This window comes from Nansenia antarctica, assembly GCF_963989245.1.
Source record: "Nansenia antarctica genome assembly, chromosome: 9".
NCBI lineage: Eukaryota > Metazoa > Chordata > Actinopteri > Argentiniformes > Microstomatidae > Nansenia > Nansenia antarctica.
In genome coordinates this window covers 39,361,762-39,378,508 of record NC_137679.1, presented here as the reverse complement: position 1 = coordinate 39,378,508, position 16,747 = coordinate 39,361,762, and the positions used below count along the sequence as shown (strand labels likewise).

Here is a 16,747-nt window from a genome sequence, read left to right as displayed (position 1 = left end):
TCCACCCTGCCTCTCTCTCTCTCTCCTCCACCCTGCCTCTCTCTCTCTCCTCCACCCTGCTCTCTCTCTCTCTCTCTCTCTCTCCTCCACCCTGCCACCCATTAGCAGCCCTCATTGTCACTGGTGCATGACCTCTGACCTCCAGCGGCTCCGTGCCCTGGCCTCTCAGCCACTGGTATGTGTCCCCTCGCCCTCCTCCTATGGTCACGTACTGGTGTTAGGAGGGGACTGTGTGTGTGTGTGTGTGTGTGTGTGTGTGTGTGTCTCTCTCTGTGTCTCTGTGTGTGTCTCTCTGTGTCTCTGTGTGTCTGTGTGTGCGCGTGTGTGTGTGTGTCTCTGTGTGTCTGTGTGTGCGCGTGTGCGTGTGAGCGTGTGTGCGCGTGTGTGTGTGTGTGTCTGTGACAGTTTCGGGGGAGGTGGAGAGGGACCTGTGTGTGGAATGGATCCTGAGAAAATGGCACCAGTAAAAGACCCAGTAAAGACCCTCTCTGTGTCAACAGACCTCTCTTCTCTCTCTCTCTCTTCACGGAGGAGGAGGAGGGGAGGAGGAGGGAGGAATGTCTCTGGGACGCCACATCCCGCCAGGCCAGGCTAAGCGAACCTCGCCCCCCCTCCCCCCCCCGGGGTCTCGGCCGCGAGCGTTTGATCTCCCCTTAATCTCTCCTGTGTGAGACGCCCGCCTCTCCTGGGCCCGGCAGGGTCCGGTCGTCCTGAGGTGATTCCTCCTTCGCTAGAGAGAGAGGGAGGGAGAGAGGGAGGGAGGGAGAGAGAGGGAAAGAGGGAGGGAGAGAGAGAGAGAGAGTAGTTTGTGATTCCGCGGACGGAGACGCTGACTGGCTGAATGGAGGCGATTAAAAAAAGAAAAAAAAGTCTCTCGATTTACAATTGTAAAGACCCCCCACCCCCACCCCCTTCGACGTCATGTTCATAAGAAATCCCCCTGTGGAAAAAAAGGAGCTTTGATCCCATTATGAAATTAGCCCTCAGTTTTGTCACACTCTGCGTTGATCAGTTCAATCGGGTCTGACTTGGCGTTCGTGCGGCAGTTTGTTCTGTGCAGACTGGCAGTTGGTGGTCGTTAGGGACGGTCGTCAAGGTGATGCCGTGTGTTGTCGAGGTGGACAGACACGGACAGGTCAAGCGTGTGTGTGTGTGTGTGTTCTTGGCATGATGTGTGTGTTTGTCATTAGTGTGTGGTTCTGGCAGGAAGAAGATAGAGTGGTCAGAGGGACTGGGAGAGTTCATAAAAGAGCGTGCGTACGTGTGTGTGTGTGTGTGTGTGTGTGTGTGTGTGTGCGTGTGTGTGTGTGAGGGTTAGACCTCCCAGCACCTCTATAAATTCCTTTGTTGTTTACATGAAAGAAGAACTGAGAGTGGAGAGGGCTTTCCTCCCTCCCTCCCTCCACCCCCCCTCTCTCTCTCTCTCTCTCTCTCTCTCTCCTTCCCTCTCTCCCTCTCTCCTTCCCTCTCTCTCTCTCTCCCTCCCTCCCCCTCTCTCTCTGTCCACCCATCTTCACCCTCTCTGAGTATCATTGCCTCTCAGTCCCTGAGTGCGTCCAGCCCCCCCCCTCCCTATAAAGACTCTCTTGTCTCCTCTCTCTTAACACGCGTGAAAGACAGAGGCATTGTGGGCCGCCCCGGTCCGCCTCATCAGTAGTGCCACACCGTGTCTCCTCCACGGCCCTCCCCACCCTCTCCACCCTCCTCCACCCCCTACCACCCTCCCCACCCACTCCACCCACTCCACCCTCCCCACCCACTCCACCCCCTCCACCCTCCCCACCCTCTCCACCCTCCTCCACCCCCTCCACCCTCCCCACCCACTCCACCCTCCCCACCCACTCCACCCTCCCCACCCACTCCACCCCCTCCACCCTCTCCACACTGCTCCACCCTCCCCACCCTCTCCACTCTGTTGTAAAGCACTTTGAGCTGCATTTCTTGTATGAAAGGTGCTATATAGATAAAGCTTTACTTACTACTCTCTCCACCCTCAGCCAGGCCTGGGGTTCAATGTCCTCTTTATCTGTGTACGCTTGAAGACCACTGACTCATCCATGTTCTCCCTCTCTCCCTCCCTCTCAGGCGTACGAGTGGGCGTTGGAGGGCATGCGCCACCTGGCGTGCGTCAGCATGGAGGACTGCACGGCGGCGGGCCGGTGCCAGGGCGTGATTGGCTGCCTGGAGGCGTACCGGCGGCAGCACCCCCCCATCCCGGACCCCCGCTTCCAGGAGATGAAGACGCTGGCGGGGGAGCTGAAGAGCGAGCAGGGCCTCAAGCAGTGGAAGTTCGCCTGGTCCAAGTGCCAGGAGACCAGGCAGATGTTCGAGAAGAAGCTGGAGGCCGCGCTGAGGACCCGCCGGACCACCCTGGGGGGGTCGGACGGTGGGAGGGGTGGCGGGGGGGGGGACGCCACGCCCAGCAGACGGAGGTCGGACGGCGGGGGAGCAACGAGGGACAGCCGCGGGGGGGGGGAGAGGAGCTCCAGCGTGTCCTTCTCCTGCAGGAAGGCGTTCTCGGGGGTGTGGGGGGGGGCGGGACCGGCTGTCCTCTACCTCCAGCAGCGCCTCCTCCCCCTGCAGCCCCCGGACGGACGTGGGAGGCGGGGGGGACGGAAGCGTCCTGTCCTCCCCCTCCCCCTCCCTCTCCGGGTCCCTCTACGGCCTGGAGCACAGGCTCACCCCCCAGCACACCCCCCACACCCCCCAGCGCCACCTCCTCACCCGCAGCGCCTCCTCCGAGGTGGCCCACACCTCCTCCCCCACCTCCTCCTGCTCCTTCAGCCCCACCCTGCCCCCCCTGGACTCCTCCTCCTCACCCCCCTCCCCCACCTCCACCTCCTCCCCCTCCCCCCTGGGCCTCCCCTCCTCCTCCTCCTCCTCCGCCCGTAGGCACCAGCTCCGCAAGACCCAGAGCTTCGACTGCCCCCCCACCCCCGAGGGGTCCCGCTACGCCTCCTGCCAGCGGACCCTGAGCGAGCCCGCCCGCCGGGGGAACACGGGGGTCTTCATCAAGGGCCTGGAGGTCAGCAGCACAGAGGTGGCGGACCGGCCCTACAGCCCCCGCCTGGCCGCCCACGGCTGGGGGGCCGCGGCGGGGTCGGGGGGAGACGGGGGGCCATGCACCCCCGGAGGAGGAACCAGCACCACGGGAAGCCCCGCACCGGAGCCCCGCGCCAAGAGCAGGTGGGTACCAGGATAGGGGTGGGGGGGGGGGTGTTGTCAGTCCTCTGTGGTCTCTGTTTTCTGTTTTTCTAAAGTTTAGCAGACATTAGACAACCTTTATCCAAAGAGACTTACAACAACAAATACATTTGTCTAAGTAAGTGAATCATCTATCGGTCAGTCATCATAAGAAAAAGTGATCTATGCTAGGACCAGGGTCTATTAGCAGTTAAAATGCTAGAATATTATTTATTATCTTTTTATTATTACTACTCGATCTTTTGTAAAGCGTCTTTGAGTGTCTAGAAAAGCGCTATATAAATCTAATGTATTATTATTATTATTTATTGATTTATAGATTTATAGTAGAGAATCTGTACAGGGGGGGTAGTGGGATTTAGGAGGGACACTTAAGATAGTAGCCTGAAGAGATGGAGGTCTTCAATCTATCATACATTAGTAAGTGAATCATCTATCCATCAGTCCTCGTAAGGAAAAGTAATCTATGCTAGGACCAGGGGCTATTAGCAGTCACAATGCTAGAAGACGGACAATTTAAAAAAACATATTTACAGTAGAGAAACTCTTCAGAGGCGGGGGGGGGGGGGTTAGAGGGGACGGAGAGGTTTCAGGGGGGGACAGTTAAGGTGTTAGCCTGAGGAGACGGAGGTGTTCTGTCTACGGCGGGAGATTCTCAGAGCGGGTTGGGGTTAGGGAGAGAGATTCCTCTGTCATGGGGTCACTGGTTATTCTGCATCCATCATGGAGGGATGGCCGACTGCTCTCTGACAGTATTATGGTTATCCTGATCCTGAGCTATGGAGGTAATCCTACTCCCTAACCATAACACTGGAAAACTACCTGGAACATCCAGCATTCATGTGATGAATCTCTCTATCTGTCTCTCTCTCTGTCTCTCTCTCTATCTGCCTCTCTCTCTCTCTCTGTCTCTGTCTCTCTCCCTCTCTCTCTCTTTCTGTCTCTGTCTCTGTCTCCCTCTCTCTCTGTCTCGCTCTCTCCCTTTCTCTGTCTCTCTCTCTCCCCCTCTCTTTCTCTCTCTCTCCCCCCTCTCTCTCTCTCTGTCTCTCTCTCGCTCTCTCTGTCTCTCTCTGTCTCTGTCTCTCTCTCTCTCTCTGTCTCTCTCTCTCCCTGTCTCTCTCTCTGTCTCTCTGATGGCTCCCTGATGACTCTTTATCTCTCTCTCTGGTGATGGATGTATGGAAGATTCACTTACTTAGACAAATGTACTTATTGTAAGTCACTTTGGATAAAGGCATCTGCTAAATGTCTAAAATGTAATGGAAATGTCTCTGTGTTTGTGTGTGTGTATGTGTGTGTGTGTGTGTGTGTGTGTGTGTGTGTGTGTGTGTGTCTCTCTCTCTCTGCTAGTGTATGTCTGTGGTGAATGTGTGTGTCTTACTCTCTCTGCTCTCTCTCTCTCTCTGCTAGCCTATGTCTGTGGTGAGTGTGTGTGGCTGGCTGTGTGTGTGTGTGTGTGTGTGTGTGTATGTGTGGTGGTAGTGAGGTGTGTATGATGGTAGTGAGAACAGTCGTGTGTGAAAGCCTTCGTGTGTGTGTGTGTGTGTGTGTGTGTGTGTGTGTGTGTGTGTGTGTAAGAGGCAGATGAGGGCCAGGCGGTGATGCTAGTGTGTGTCCCTCCCTCCCTCCCTGACCCCGTAGTTAAGCCCTGCTGGCTGTGATGGGATGGGATGAAGCTGTAATGGCTTTACCATGGAGAGGGGCCCTGGCCCCCCCAGCCCCCCCTTCACCTGTGACCCCCTGAGAACAGACCCACTAACACTGATGACAAACCCAGCCTGGGAGCCACAGGGCCCCTTTGATGTACACACACACACACAAACACATGCACACACTCTCACAAACATACAGACACATACACACAGACACACACACACACACACACACACTCACAAACACATGCACACACTCTCACAAACATGCACACACACGCACGCACACACATTTTTACAGTGCAAGGCCATTCCACACCAATTAGAGCGTGGCCCATCCATAATAAGTCAGGTCAGCGGGGGTGGGGGGGGGGGTGAGGAGATGTGAGGCTGCTGCCAGATGTTGTCTCTTCTGAGATTCACAGGGAGGAGATAAACTAACGCAGATGACCGAGGAGACAGAGAAGCATCTAGATTCTGAACCAGGTGGAGAGACAGAGAAGCATCTAGATTCTGAACCAGGTGTAGAGACAGAGAAGCATCTAGATTCTGAACCAGGTGTAGAGACAGAGAAGCATCTAGATTCTGAACCAGGTGGAGAGACAGAGAAGCATCTAGATTCTGAACCAGGTGTAGAGACAGAGAAGCATCTAGATTCTGAACCAGGTGGAGAGACAGAGAAGTATCTAGACTCAGAACCAGGTGGAGAGACAGAGAAGCATCTAGATTCACAACCAGGTGGAGAGACAGAGAAGCATCTAGATTCTGAACCAGGTGGAGAGACAGAGAAGCATCTAGATTCTGAACCAGGTGGAGAGACAGAGAAGCATCTAGATTCACAACCAGGTGGAGAGACAGAGAAGCATCTAGATTCTGAACCAGGTGGAGAGACAGAGAAGCATCTAGATTCTGAACCAGGTGGAGAGACAGAGAAGCATCTAGATTCTGAACCAGGTGGAGAGACAGAGAAGCATCTAGACTCAGAACCAGGTGGAGAGGACAGAGAAGCATCTAGATTCTGAACCAGGTGGAGAGACAGAGAAGTATCTAGATTCACAACCAGGTGGAGAGACATGGAGAGACATGTAGAAGAGAGTCATATAGTAGAGTTGTGTACAGAGAAGAGAGTCATGTAGTAGAGTTGTGTACAGAGAAGAGAGTCATGTAGTAGAGTCGTATAGTAGAGAGTCATGTAGAGAGTCATATAGCCTAGTAGAGTCCTATAGTAGAGAGTCGTGTAGAGAGAAGAGAGTCATGTAGAGAGTCTGAAAGGATTCTTGGGGGGACATTAGCAGTGTATAACCTCCCCTAGACTGTAGCTGTGGAGTGTAAGCTAGCAGACACACACGCTAAAGCCCTCCACAGCTCTCTCAGCACTGTACATAGCGGGTGGTGGGCGGGGGTTTAGGGGTGGTAGGGAGGGGTTAGGGGGGTTAGGGGTGGCAGAGGTCTGCTGTGTGAATGCAGAATGTTAAAGGAGCTTGGTCCTCGTAGACCTCCGGGGGAAAAGTGTGTGTGTGTGTGTGTGTGTGTGTGTGTGTGTGTGTGTGTGTGTGTGTGGCTGTACCCAGCGGGTGGGTGGGCAAGGGGAGGTCGGTGGGGATAGACGGGGTTGGAGGGAGGTCTTTGTGTCTGAGGGGCGCTGTGGGTTGGCCGCAGGGAGGCTGGCCGGGGGGGGCAAGGCTGTCACCCCCACTCCTGTCACCCAGGCCACTGGCCATGCCCACCACAGGGCCAGGGGGGAGACCCCCCGCACTGGCACACTGGCCCCGGAAGGGAGGGAGGGAGGGGGAGGAGAGGGAAGGAGGGGGAGGAGGAAGGGGGGAAGGAGGGAGGGGAGGAGAGAGAGGGAAGAGAAAGGAAGAGGAAGGGGAGGAGGAGGGAGGGAGGGCGAGGGAGGGGAGGGAAGAGTTTGCATTTCTTTGTTGCTTGGTCTCTTGGGGTATCTGTGGTTGGACAGTAGCTTGTGTCTGGGCCAATGGGCCGTGGTCTTACACCACAGAGGCAAAGACAAAGCAGAGAAACTGTGTGTGTGTTGGTGATGTCGGTGCCCAGCGGGAAGAGAGCAGGACCCCATAGAGAGGTGTTAGCGTTAGCATTAGCCACGTAGCCCACTGGGCAGGGCTTGACACTTACCTTTTCCCCAGGTAGCACTGTGCTACCATGTTGAAAAATTTGGTAGCACACCAAGAATTTCAGTAGCACAATGAAAATTGCCTATGAAAAAATAACATTTTCGTATGACGACAACAAATTATCATAATCATAACATATCAAAATTATCATAACCGGCTCACACAATGTAAAGGGGGAAGTAAGAATATTAATTTCAGTTGGCCCACGGTTCGGTATGAACCTCGGTTTTTGGGTCACGGTTTACGGTTCGTGTTTTTTTTAAATGCTACTATTTATTTACAAACTTTACTTTATTTTTGCTTATACTTATGGAACTTTAACATGTAGACACATTCCAGAATATGACTGGTATATTGTATAATATAAATATATATAAACCAAAAACACTTTCAAATGTGAATTACATAAACACTTTCAAATGTGACGTGTTGTGGATTGGAACTACGGGTACAGATCATAAGCTTTCAAATGAAGCTTTCATACATTGAAATCCAAAAAAGCTGTCGAAGTTAGAGTAATTTGAATGTTGTTAGACGTCAGGCACATATTCATCAGAGCAATTGCGCGTCATCTCCCTGTCATCAGAATGATCACGCCCCACGGCAAATCAACTGAAGAACTACAAATGCCTGATGACAGGGAGATGACGTATGACTGCTCTGATGAATCAACCCCCTATTTCATACATTTTCGTCGATCATTGATCGGCAATGACACTATATAATAGTTTGCCTAACTGGCCATCGGATTTGTGCTCCTAATATCTAAAAAGCACTACGGTTTTCTTATTTTATCGGATTAAAGTAGCAAAGACCAGAAATTCCCATTGACCGCCAGTCAAACTTCTACTCTTCTATCACCCAAAAAGGGGGCGTGGACATTACGGGAGGGGAAAGTACCCGGATGCGTTGCTCTGATGAATAGGTTTAAACTGTCATGAAACCGGAAGCAAACGCTGCTAACAGCTAGCGGCTAACAAAAAAACAGCGCTACGAACGTCTAAACTGTATTTTAATAACATAACATGCTGATAGAACATCAACATGCTAAAAACACATAACTATACATAATTAGATGATCACACAGTCCCTTGCTTTTGAACACGTCCTAAAATTAAAGTATGTTTACAAGCCATGTATCACTTACCGTTAGCCTCAAACAATAACAATGAACCCATAACACAAAGTTGAAAGTATACATATAGCCGTTTCACGCGAGTGGTTTACAGTTTCATCAGCTGGCGTCACAAAAAAAGTGCCTCTTAGGCTTGAGGACTAGTATATAATAGGAGAGGAAGAAATGAAAGTAAAAATGCACTTTAGCTATGAGAGCTGTATCCAATATACCCATTATGCGCATTTTAAGCGCATATACTGTAGGACACGCGTGAAGCATTTCTGCGACACACGTTTCTGTTCACTGTTTTCATTCCCTCATCGCTTATACACATAAGTTCGACTGCGCATGACAGTAGTTCAGCAGTCTTTTAGTCGCACTGGTGCGATTGAATGTATTTCCACAGTCGCACAGAAATATATTCACTCGCAAATGCGACCAAAACAGTCGCACTGTCGAGCCCTGCCACTGGGACAGGGACAGATTAGCCTCCCCATCAGATCCCAGAGGCCTGGCCTGGCTGGGTGGTTGGTTGTCTAGTTGACTGGCTGGCTGGCTGGCTGTCTGGTTGTCTGGCTGACTGGCTGGCTGGTTGTCTGGCTGGTTGTCTGGCTGGCTGACTGGCTGTCTGGAGGGAGACTTGGGCCTGAGAGCTTGTCAACACACCAGCCAAAACACACAAACAGACTGGCAGATAAGGTGGGGGTGGGGCCTAACAAGTGTGTTGGATTGAATACACTGAATTATTGATGTTATTAATTATTGAAAACATTTCATTATTACGGTCCAGTTCCTCCTGGTTTTGCTTTGTGTCTCTGTCATCCTGTCAGCCTGAGAGGAATGCTGTGTCTGTCCCTGTCCTGTCCTGCTTCCTATTATGACTGAACAGAGCTTTGGTGAGGGCTGTGTGAAGTGTCTGACTGTCTATCTAGACTTGGAAGGACCTCTCTCTCTCTCTCAACCCTCTCCCTCTCCTTCTCCCTCCTTCCCTCCCTCTCTCTCTCCCTCCCTCTCTCTCAACCCTCTCCTTCTCCCTCCTCCCCTCCCTCTCTCTCTCTTTCTCCCCTCCCTCCCTCTGTTTACCGTGAGGGACGTGGTGATAGTGTGATGTCAGAGTTTAAAGATGGAGCTGGGGGGGGGGGGGGGGGGGGTAAGATGGGCTGGGGGGGGGGGGGGGGGGGGTTAAGGAGGTAGACTGGGAAGGACCCTGGACATCTGTGTTGTATCTCCTCTCTTCTCCTAGCAGCAGCAGCAGCTAGCAGTGTTGTCTCAATAATAACATGATTCATCCTCCACTTGGCTTAGGGGATGTTGTCATTTACAATACATACATTTTTTTGGCATTTAGCAGACCCCCTTTATCCAAAGCAACTTACTAACAAACTAACAAATACATTTGTCTAAGTAAGTGAATTCACCACTTTAGGCTACCACTACGTTCCCTTAGCTGGGCCTGAGATCCACACTGACTAGAGAGAGTATAGCAAAACAATACAATACAATCATTTTTGCCCATCTTTGCTGTGCAGTGTCTTGTAAGACTTGTAGGGTTGCCAACTGTCCTGTATTAGCCGGTGATGTCCTGTATTTTGGGCTGGATGAATATACAGATCCTCCCATGTTCCGTATATTCATCCAATCACAGACGACCCCCCTCATCTCACCTAGTCTCACCTGGCCCACCCTGACCTAGTCTCACCTGGCCCAGCTTAACCAGATCTCTCTTCTCCCCCCCCCCCCTCCCACAGTAAGCTGCGCCACATCGTGGACGAGATGGTGACCACGGAGCGCGAGTACGTGCGCTCGCTGCGCTACATCATCGAGCACTACTTCCCAGAGATGGAGCGGGGACCTGCCCCAGGACCTGAGGGGGAAGAGGTCCGTTATCTTCGGGAACCTGGAGAAGCTGGTGGACTTCCACAGCCAGTACTTCCTCAGGGAGCTGGAGAGCTGCTGCAACCACCCGCTACGGGTCAGCCACTGCTTCCTGAGACACGTAAGACCCCATAACACCACCACCACCTCTCTCTCCCTCTCTCTCTCCCTCTCCCTCTCTCTCTCTCTCTCCCTCCCTCTCCCTCTCTCTCTCCCTCTCCCTTTCTCCATCTCTCTCCCTCCCTCCCTCTCTCTCTCTCTCTCTCTCTCTCTCTCTCTCCCTCCCTCCATCTCCCTCCCTCCATCTCCCTCCCTCTCCCTCTCTCTCTCCCTCCCTCCCTCCTTGTCTGTGAAACTGGCTCCCAATGATTTATAAAAGTTCCAGGAACACACACCTCAAGTTGGGCAATACGGACACGAACACACACACACACACACACACACACACACACACACACACACACACACACATGCTGGTTCAGGTCCTACAGTAGGTGAGGGATGTGATGGACCCAGCTGTGACAACACCCCCAAGCCTGGTACTGACCCGCTTTCTCACCTCACATCTCACTAGGTGGTTCCCACGCTGGCACAGCCCCGCTCTTCTCATATTCCTGCTATTCTTCAGGACACACACACACATTAAGACACACACACACGCTCTCTCTCTCTCCCTCTCTCTCTCTCCCTCCCTCTCTCTCTCCCTCCCCCTCTCTCTCTCTCTCTCTCTCTCCCTCTCTCTCTCTCTCTCTCTCTCTCTCTCTCTCTCTCTCTCCTACTGTACACACCAGAGACATAGAGCGGATATCAAAGCAGCGGGACATGTAGCCAGCGTGTCAGCCTCAGCTCAGGTGTCCTCCAGGGTCTCCTCTCCTGGTCCAGACCTCCATACCTGTGGTCCCTCTCTCACCCCCAGGCCCGACTTCCAGATTTACACTTGAAGGGTTTAATAGCAGTTTTCCACTGTTAAAAAACGGTTAAAACAGCAAATGAAGAATAAGTCTTCTGTGTCGTAGCGAAGCCCTACAGCAGAGAGAGTTAGACTGGACACATTCCTGGCTGTAAATGTCTGTGAAAGATATTGCTCCTTTTAGTAGGAATATAAAACAAAGTTATAAAGCAATTTGCCGTGACACCTATTATGATTGCCATATAAAACAAACAAAAAAGATATGGAAAAAAAAATCACAGTACATGTTTAATAGAACAAGGGGTGTATTATGTGTGTGTGTGTGTGTGTGTGTGTGTGTGTGTGTGTGTGTGTGTGTGTGCGTGTTGTATTATGTGTGGTAAAATGCTCGTGTCAGTAGAATGGCTTTGAAAACATCGCTTTTTTCTTGTGTTTCCACAGCAAGACCAGTTCGGCCTGTACGCTCTGTACAGCAAGAACAAGCCCAAGTCTGACACTCTGCTGGCCAGCCATGGAAACAGCTTCTTCAGGGTGAGCTGGAGCGCACACACGCACACACGCACGCGCGCACACACACACACACACACACACACACACACACACACACACACACACTCACTCACTCACTCACACTCTGTCACCCCCATACTCCCCATTCTCTCTCACACACACACACATGCAATCAATCTCTCTCCCTTAGTGGTGTGTGTGTATCTATTTTATATGTATGTTCGAATATCTTTCAATCTGTCTTCCAGTCAACTCTAACACCCCCACCCTCCTCCCCTGTCCTCTCCCAGAACAAGCAGCTGGAGCTGGGAGACAAGATGGACCTGGCGTCCTACCTGCTGAAGCCCATCCAGAGGATGAGTAAGTACGCCCTGCTGCTGAAGGACCTGATCAAGGAGGTGACGGAGGCCCAGGAGACGGAGCTGGCCTACCTGCGCGCCGCCGCAGAGATGGTCAAGTTCCAGCTGCGCCACGGCAACGACCTGCTGGCCATGGACGCCATCAGAGACTGTGACGTGAGTAGTAGAATATAATAATAATAATGATTGAGTTGGATTTATTGAAATTCCTAGTTTAACAGAGGCAGTTAGAGAATCCCAGGACTGGGGTGAGGTCGGCTTTCTTCCTGTCAGGCATCATCCCGACCTTTGGTCTAATGTGAGGTAGCTAACATCCTGAGGTAGCTAACATGGCGTCTCCTCCCAGGTGAAGGAGCAGGGTGTAGTGTGAGGTAGCTAGGTAGCAGGGTCTAGTGTGAGGTAGCTAGGTAGCAGGGTGTAGTGTGAGGTAGCTAGGTAGCAGGGTCTAGTGCAGTGGTTCTCAACCCTCTCCTCGGGGACCCCCAGCCGCTCCACATGTTTGATCTGTTCCACCACCAGCTCACCTGATTCAACTGATCAAGTACAAACCATAGTCCCTATGCTGGTGGTGGAACAGATCAAATATGTGGAGCGGCTGGGGGTCCCAGAGGAGAGGGTTGAGAACCTCTGGTCTAGTGTGAGGTAGCTAGGTAGCAGGCTCTAGTGTGAGGTAGCTAGGTAGCAGGCTCTAGTGTGAGGTAGCTAGGTAGCAGGCTCTAGTGTGAGGTAGCTAGGTAGCAGGCTCTAGTGTGAGGTAGCTAGGTAGCAGGGTGTAGTGTGAGGTAGCTAGGTAGCAGGGTCTAGTGTGAGGTAGCTAGGTAGCAGGCTCTAGTGTGAGGTAGCTAGGTAGCAGGGTCTAGTGTGAGGTAGCTAGGTAGCAGGCTCTAGTGTGAGGTAGCTAGGTAGCAGGGTCTAGTGTGAGGTAGCTAGGTAGCAGGGTCTAGTGTGAGGTAGCTAGGTAGCAGGCTCTAGTGTGAGGTAGCTAACATGGCGTCCCCTCCCAGGTGAACCTGAAGGAGCAGGGTCAGCTGGTGCGGCAGGATGAGTTCACCATCTGGTACGGCAGGAAGAAGTGCCAGCGCCACGTGTTCCTGTTCGAGGACCTGGTGCTGTTCAGCAAGCCCAAACGCATAGAGGGAGGCCTGGACGTCTACATCTACAAACACTCCTTCAAGGTACCGTTGAATGACGTTTACATTTACGTTTGTTGGCATTTAGCAAACGCCCTTTGTCCAAAACGACTTACAACAAATACATTTGACTAAGTAAGTAAGTGAATCATCTATCCACCAGTCATAGCAGGAAGAGGTAACCTATGATCAGGGCTATAATCATAGATGTACTATACATCATTGGTTACAACAGCACACTCGGTTTCTGGATGTTCTGGGAATGAATCGGGGGGGTAGTCGCAACAGGTGATTGACTGTTATTGCGTGAAATTCCTAGTTTAACAGAGGCAGTTAGATTAGATTAGATTCAACTTTATTGTCATTGCAGAGTACAAGTACCAGATGTGCAAATAGTGATATAGTGCAAAACATGATAGTGATAGGTACAGTATGGCAAGTACGGTATATACAAGAGATGGATAGCAGTGCACTGTACAGTATGAATCCCAGATGTAGAAACCCCAGGACTGGGGTCAGCGTTCTTCCCGTCAAGCCAGGAGATGCATGGAGCTCATAGTCAGTCCCTCACCCCTCCTCTGTCCCTCACCCCTCCTCTGTCCCTCACCCCTCCTCATCCCTCACCCCTCCTCTGTCCCTCACCCCTCCTCTGTCCCTCACCCCTCCTCATCCCTCACCCCTCCTCTGTCCCTCACCCCTCCTCATCCCTCACCCCTCCTCTGTCCCTCACCCCTCCTCTGTCCCTCACCCCTCCTCTGTCCCTCACCCCTCCTCTGTCCCTCACCCCTCCTCCTCTCGCCCCCTCAGACGGCTGACGTGGGGATGACGGAGACGTCGGGGGACAACGTCCTGCGGTTCGAGGTGTGGTTCAGACGGAGGACGTCCAAGAACCAGACCTACGTCCTGCAGTGCGCCAACGTCGACATCAAACACGCCTGGACCTCCGACATCGCACGCATCCTGTGGCAGCAGGCCACCAGGAACAAAGGTAGAGAGAGTGTGTGTGTGTGTGTGTGTGAGAGAGTTGACTTCATGTGTGTACTCAGAGAGAGAGGTGTGTGTGTGTGTGTGTGTGTGATGATCAGGCTCTCAGAGATGTGTGTGTGTGTGTGTGTCAGTGTTGTCTTCATGTGTGTACTCAAACAGAGGTGTGTGTGTGTGTGTGTGTGTGTGTGTGTGTGTGTATAAATAAAAAGAGACACACACATCACCCGCCACTGATCACGATCCAGCATCTCCTCTTACACACCACATCACACCACAGCAGCACCATCATCATCTCTTATTCATGGCCTGATCCAGCCAGTATAATCACGTTTGTGTTTCTGTGTGTGTGTGTGTGTGTGTGTGTGTGTGTGTGTGTGTGTGTGTGTGAGTTCGGTCTCTAAGGTATCATTTGACTGCCTCCACTGGCGCAGCATCACACACTTAGGATGCAAATGAGACGGTATCTCGTTTCTGCTGAGCAACCAGTTTTCTGTGAAGATTATATCATAGTTGTTGACTTGTTGGCGTCTCTTTGGGGTTGGCGCCGTTGTTGACTTTTAGCTGTGTGTGTGTGTGTGTGTGTGTGTGTGTGTGTGTGTGTGTGTGTGTGGTCAGAAATCCGGATGCAGGAGATGGTGTCGATGGGTGTGGGGAACAAGCCGTTCCTGGACATCAAACCCAGTGACGCCGCCATCAACGACAGGGCCATCGACTACATCATGAAGGGCAGAGGTAAGGCGCCCCGCTCACGTCTGCAGCCTGGGAGTGCAGCTGGTCGTTGGTGTAAAGCTCTGTGTGTTAGTGGGAAAACCCCTCAGCTGCTGAAAGGCTCCTCCGTTTCAATATGTTTGACTGCTATCATGATGAAGCTACAGTATTTGACCACAGGCTAACCTGTGTCTCTGTTATGTGTCCGTGTGTGTCCATGCGTGTGTCTGTCTGTCTGTCTCCGTGTGTGTGCTATGTGTCGTGTGTGTGTGTGTGTGTGTGTCCTAGGAGCCAGGACGCGAGCCTCCATCGCCGTGTCTCTGTTCGACCACTCCAACCCTTTCAAGCGCCCGGTGTCTAACAGCTCCAGCGGGGGGGCCCCCACGGCCTCGGGCTCCTGCACCCTGCTGGGACCCCTCAACCTGCACATGTACAGCAGCCAGAGCCTGGGGGGTCTGCCAGGGGAGAGACCCTTCATCAGCCCCTGCATAGAGGAGGACGAGCTGGAGCACGAGACCAGCAGCCAGCCCTCCATGAGTATGTTACATAACACAGCACCTAACACACCTCCATGAGTACGTAGAGATATGACAACATAGAACAGCACAGGGGGGGTATTCCAGCAACGTCGCTAAAGGAAAATCTAGGCTTATTTTGATACGGATATGGATTTTCCTTTAGCGACATTGATGGAATACTCCCCAGGTCACTAGATCTGCACAGAACAATAACCTCTCTCTCCCTCCCTCCCTATTCCCCCCCATCCCTCTCTTTTCCCCCCCATCCCTCCCTCTCCCCCCCCCCATCCCTCCCTCTCCCCCCCATCCCTCCCTCTCCCCCCCATCCCTCCCTCTCCCCCCCATCCCTCCCTCTCCCCCCCATCCCTCCCTCTCCCCCCCCATATCCCTCCCCCCCATCGCTCCCATCCCTCTATCCCTCCCCCCCATCCCTCCCTCCCCCCATCCCTCCCTCTCCCCATCCCTCCCTCTCCCCATCCCTCCCTATTCCCCCTATCCCTCTCCCATCCCTCCCTCTCTTCCCCCCCTCCAGCCACAGAGAGTTCAGGGTCGTCCTCCCACTGTCTGTCAGGCAGTCACTCCAGTGGTTCAGACAGCGGCTGTGTGTCCAGCCACCTCCAGGAGGGCCTGTCTGAGGAGCCCAGCTCCCCCTGCGAGCCCTCCTCCTCCTGCTACTCCCCATCCCCCTCGGCGGCCCCCCCGGCCGAGGAGAAGCCCCGCTTCAACAGCCAGTACATTTCAGCGGTGAGTGGAGGAGGGAGAAGGCCGTTAGACACACACACACACACACACACACACACCAGGTGACTGGAGCAGAGTTACCATACCTGCTGGAGCCTCCCAGGTGGGCTGAGGTGGTGTTGTGCTGGGGGGTATTCCATCTACGTCGCTAAAGGAAAATCTAGGCTTATTTTTGTTAATAAGTCTCAAGTAACCTGGATTTTCCGGCTTTAGCGACATTGATGGAATACCCCCCAGGGCCCGGGAGGAGGTCAAAACGTTTCATTTAGTTCAGAATGATCCTGATTGTTTTTCTCTGATCCAGGATCAGATCTATCTGGTAGATTTGGAGTAGTGTTGGGGGGAAATCAGCCAGTTCGATCTGATCCAGATTAAGCGTTTTTGATATCCTAGGCCACTGGAGAGCTCCAGTACTACACTGAAGGAGCCGTTTCTATGATAAATCACTCATCATAACACCTTGCCTTGCTCTTATGATTTGTAACATAACAATGAATGCTGTTTTTTTTCTTTTTTTAATTGCCTTTTGGTTTGATCTAACACAGTGGTCCTCAAACCTCTCCTCGGGGACCCCCAGTCTCTCCACATATTTGATCTGTTCCACCCCAGATGGAGGTGGAACAGATCAAATATTTGGAGTGGCTGGGGGTGCCCGAGGAGAAGTTTGAGAACCGCTGATCTAACATGACAATGTGATATTTAATCAATATTAACATTGTGGAGCACCGGTCGGATCATCTCCATAAGCTTTGCTCTGTGCCCAACTGGCTGAACCCTGCTGGCCTGAACGAGGCCTTAACGACCCCCTTCTAACGCCTCAATAACCGCTGCCTCTCTCCCTCCTCCGTCTACAGAACGCAGCTCAAATCATAGGCCCATCCACTATAGTGTGATTCCTGTA

At 52.5% G+C, this 16,747-nt stretch overlaps 1 protein-coding gene across 1 annotated transcript in view; it reads left to right on the top strand.

Moving 5' to 3' along the window:
• plekhg4 (pleckstrin homology domain containing, family G (with RhoGef domain) member 4) overlaps nt 1-16,739 on the top strand; it is a gene marked incomplete at its 3' end in the record, with an annotated part of 103,236 nt that extends 86,497 nt beyond the window's left edge. The window contains 12 exon segments of the mRNA XM_080539772.1: nt 2,086-2,532; nt 2,534-3,186; nt 9,857-9,955; nt 9,957-10,104; nt 11,335-11,424; nt 11,694-11,918; nt 12,767-12,937; nt 13,700-13,880; nt 14,495-14,611; nt 14,876-15,124; nt 15,638-15,849; nt 16,701-16,739. Coding sequence (XP_080395898.1) covers nt 2,086-2,532; nt 2,534-3,186; nt 9,857-9,955; nt 9,957-10,104; nt 11,335-11,424; nt 11,694-11,918; nt 12,767-12,937; nt 13,700-13,880; nt 14,495-14,611; nt 14,876-15,124; nt 15,638-15,849; nt 16,701-16,739 — 2,631 coding nt within the window.
• Nucleotides 16,740-16,747: the final 8 nt, after the last annotated feature.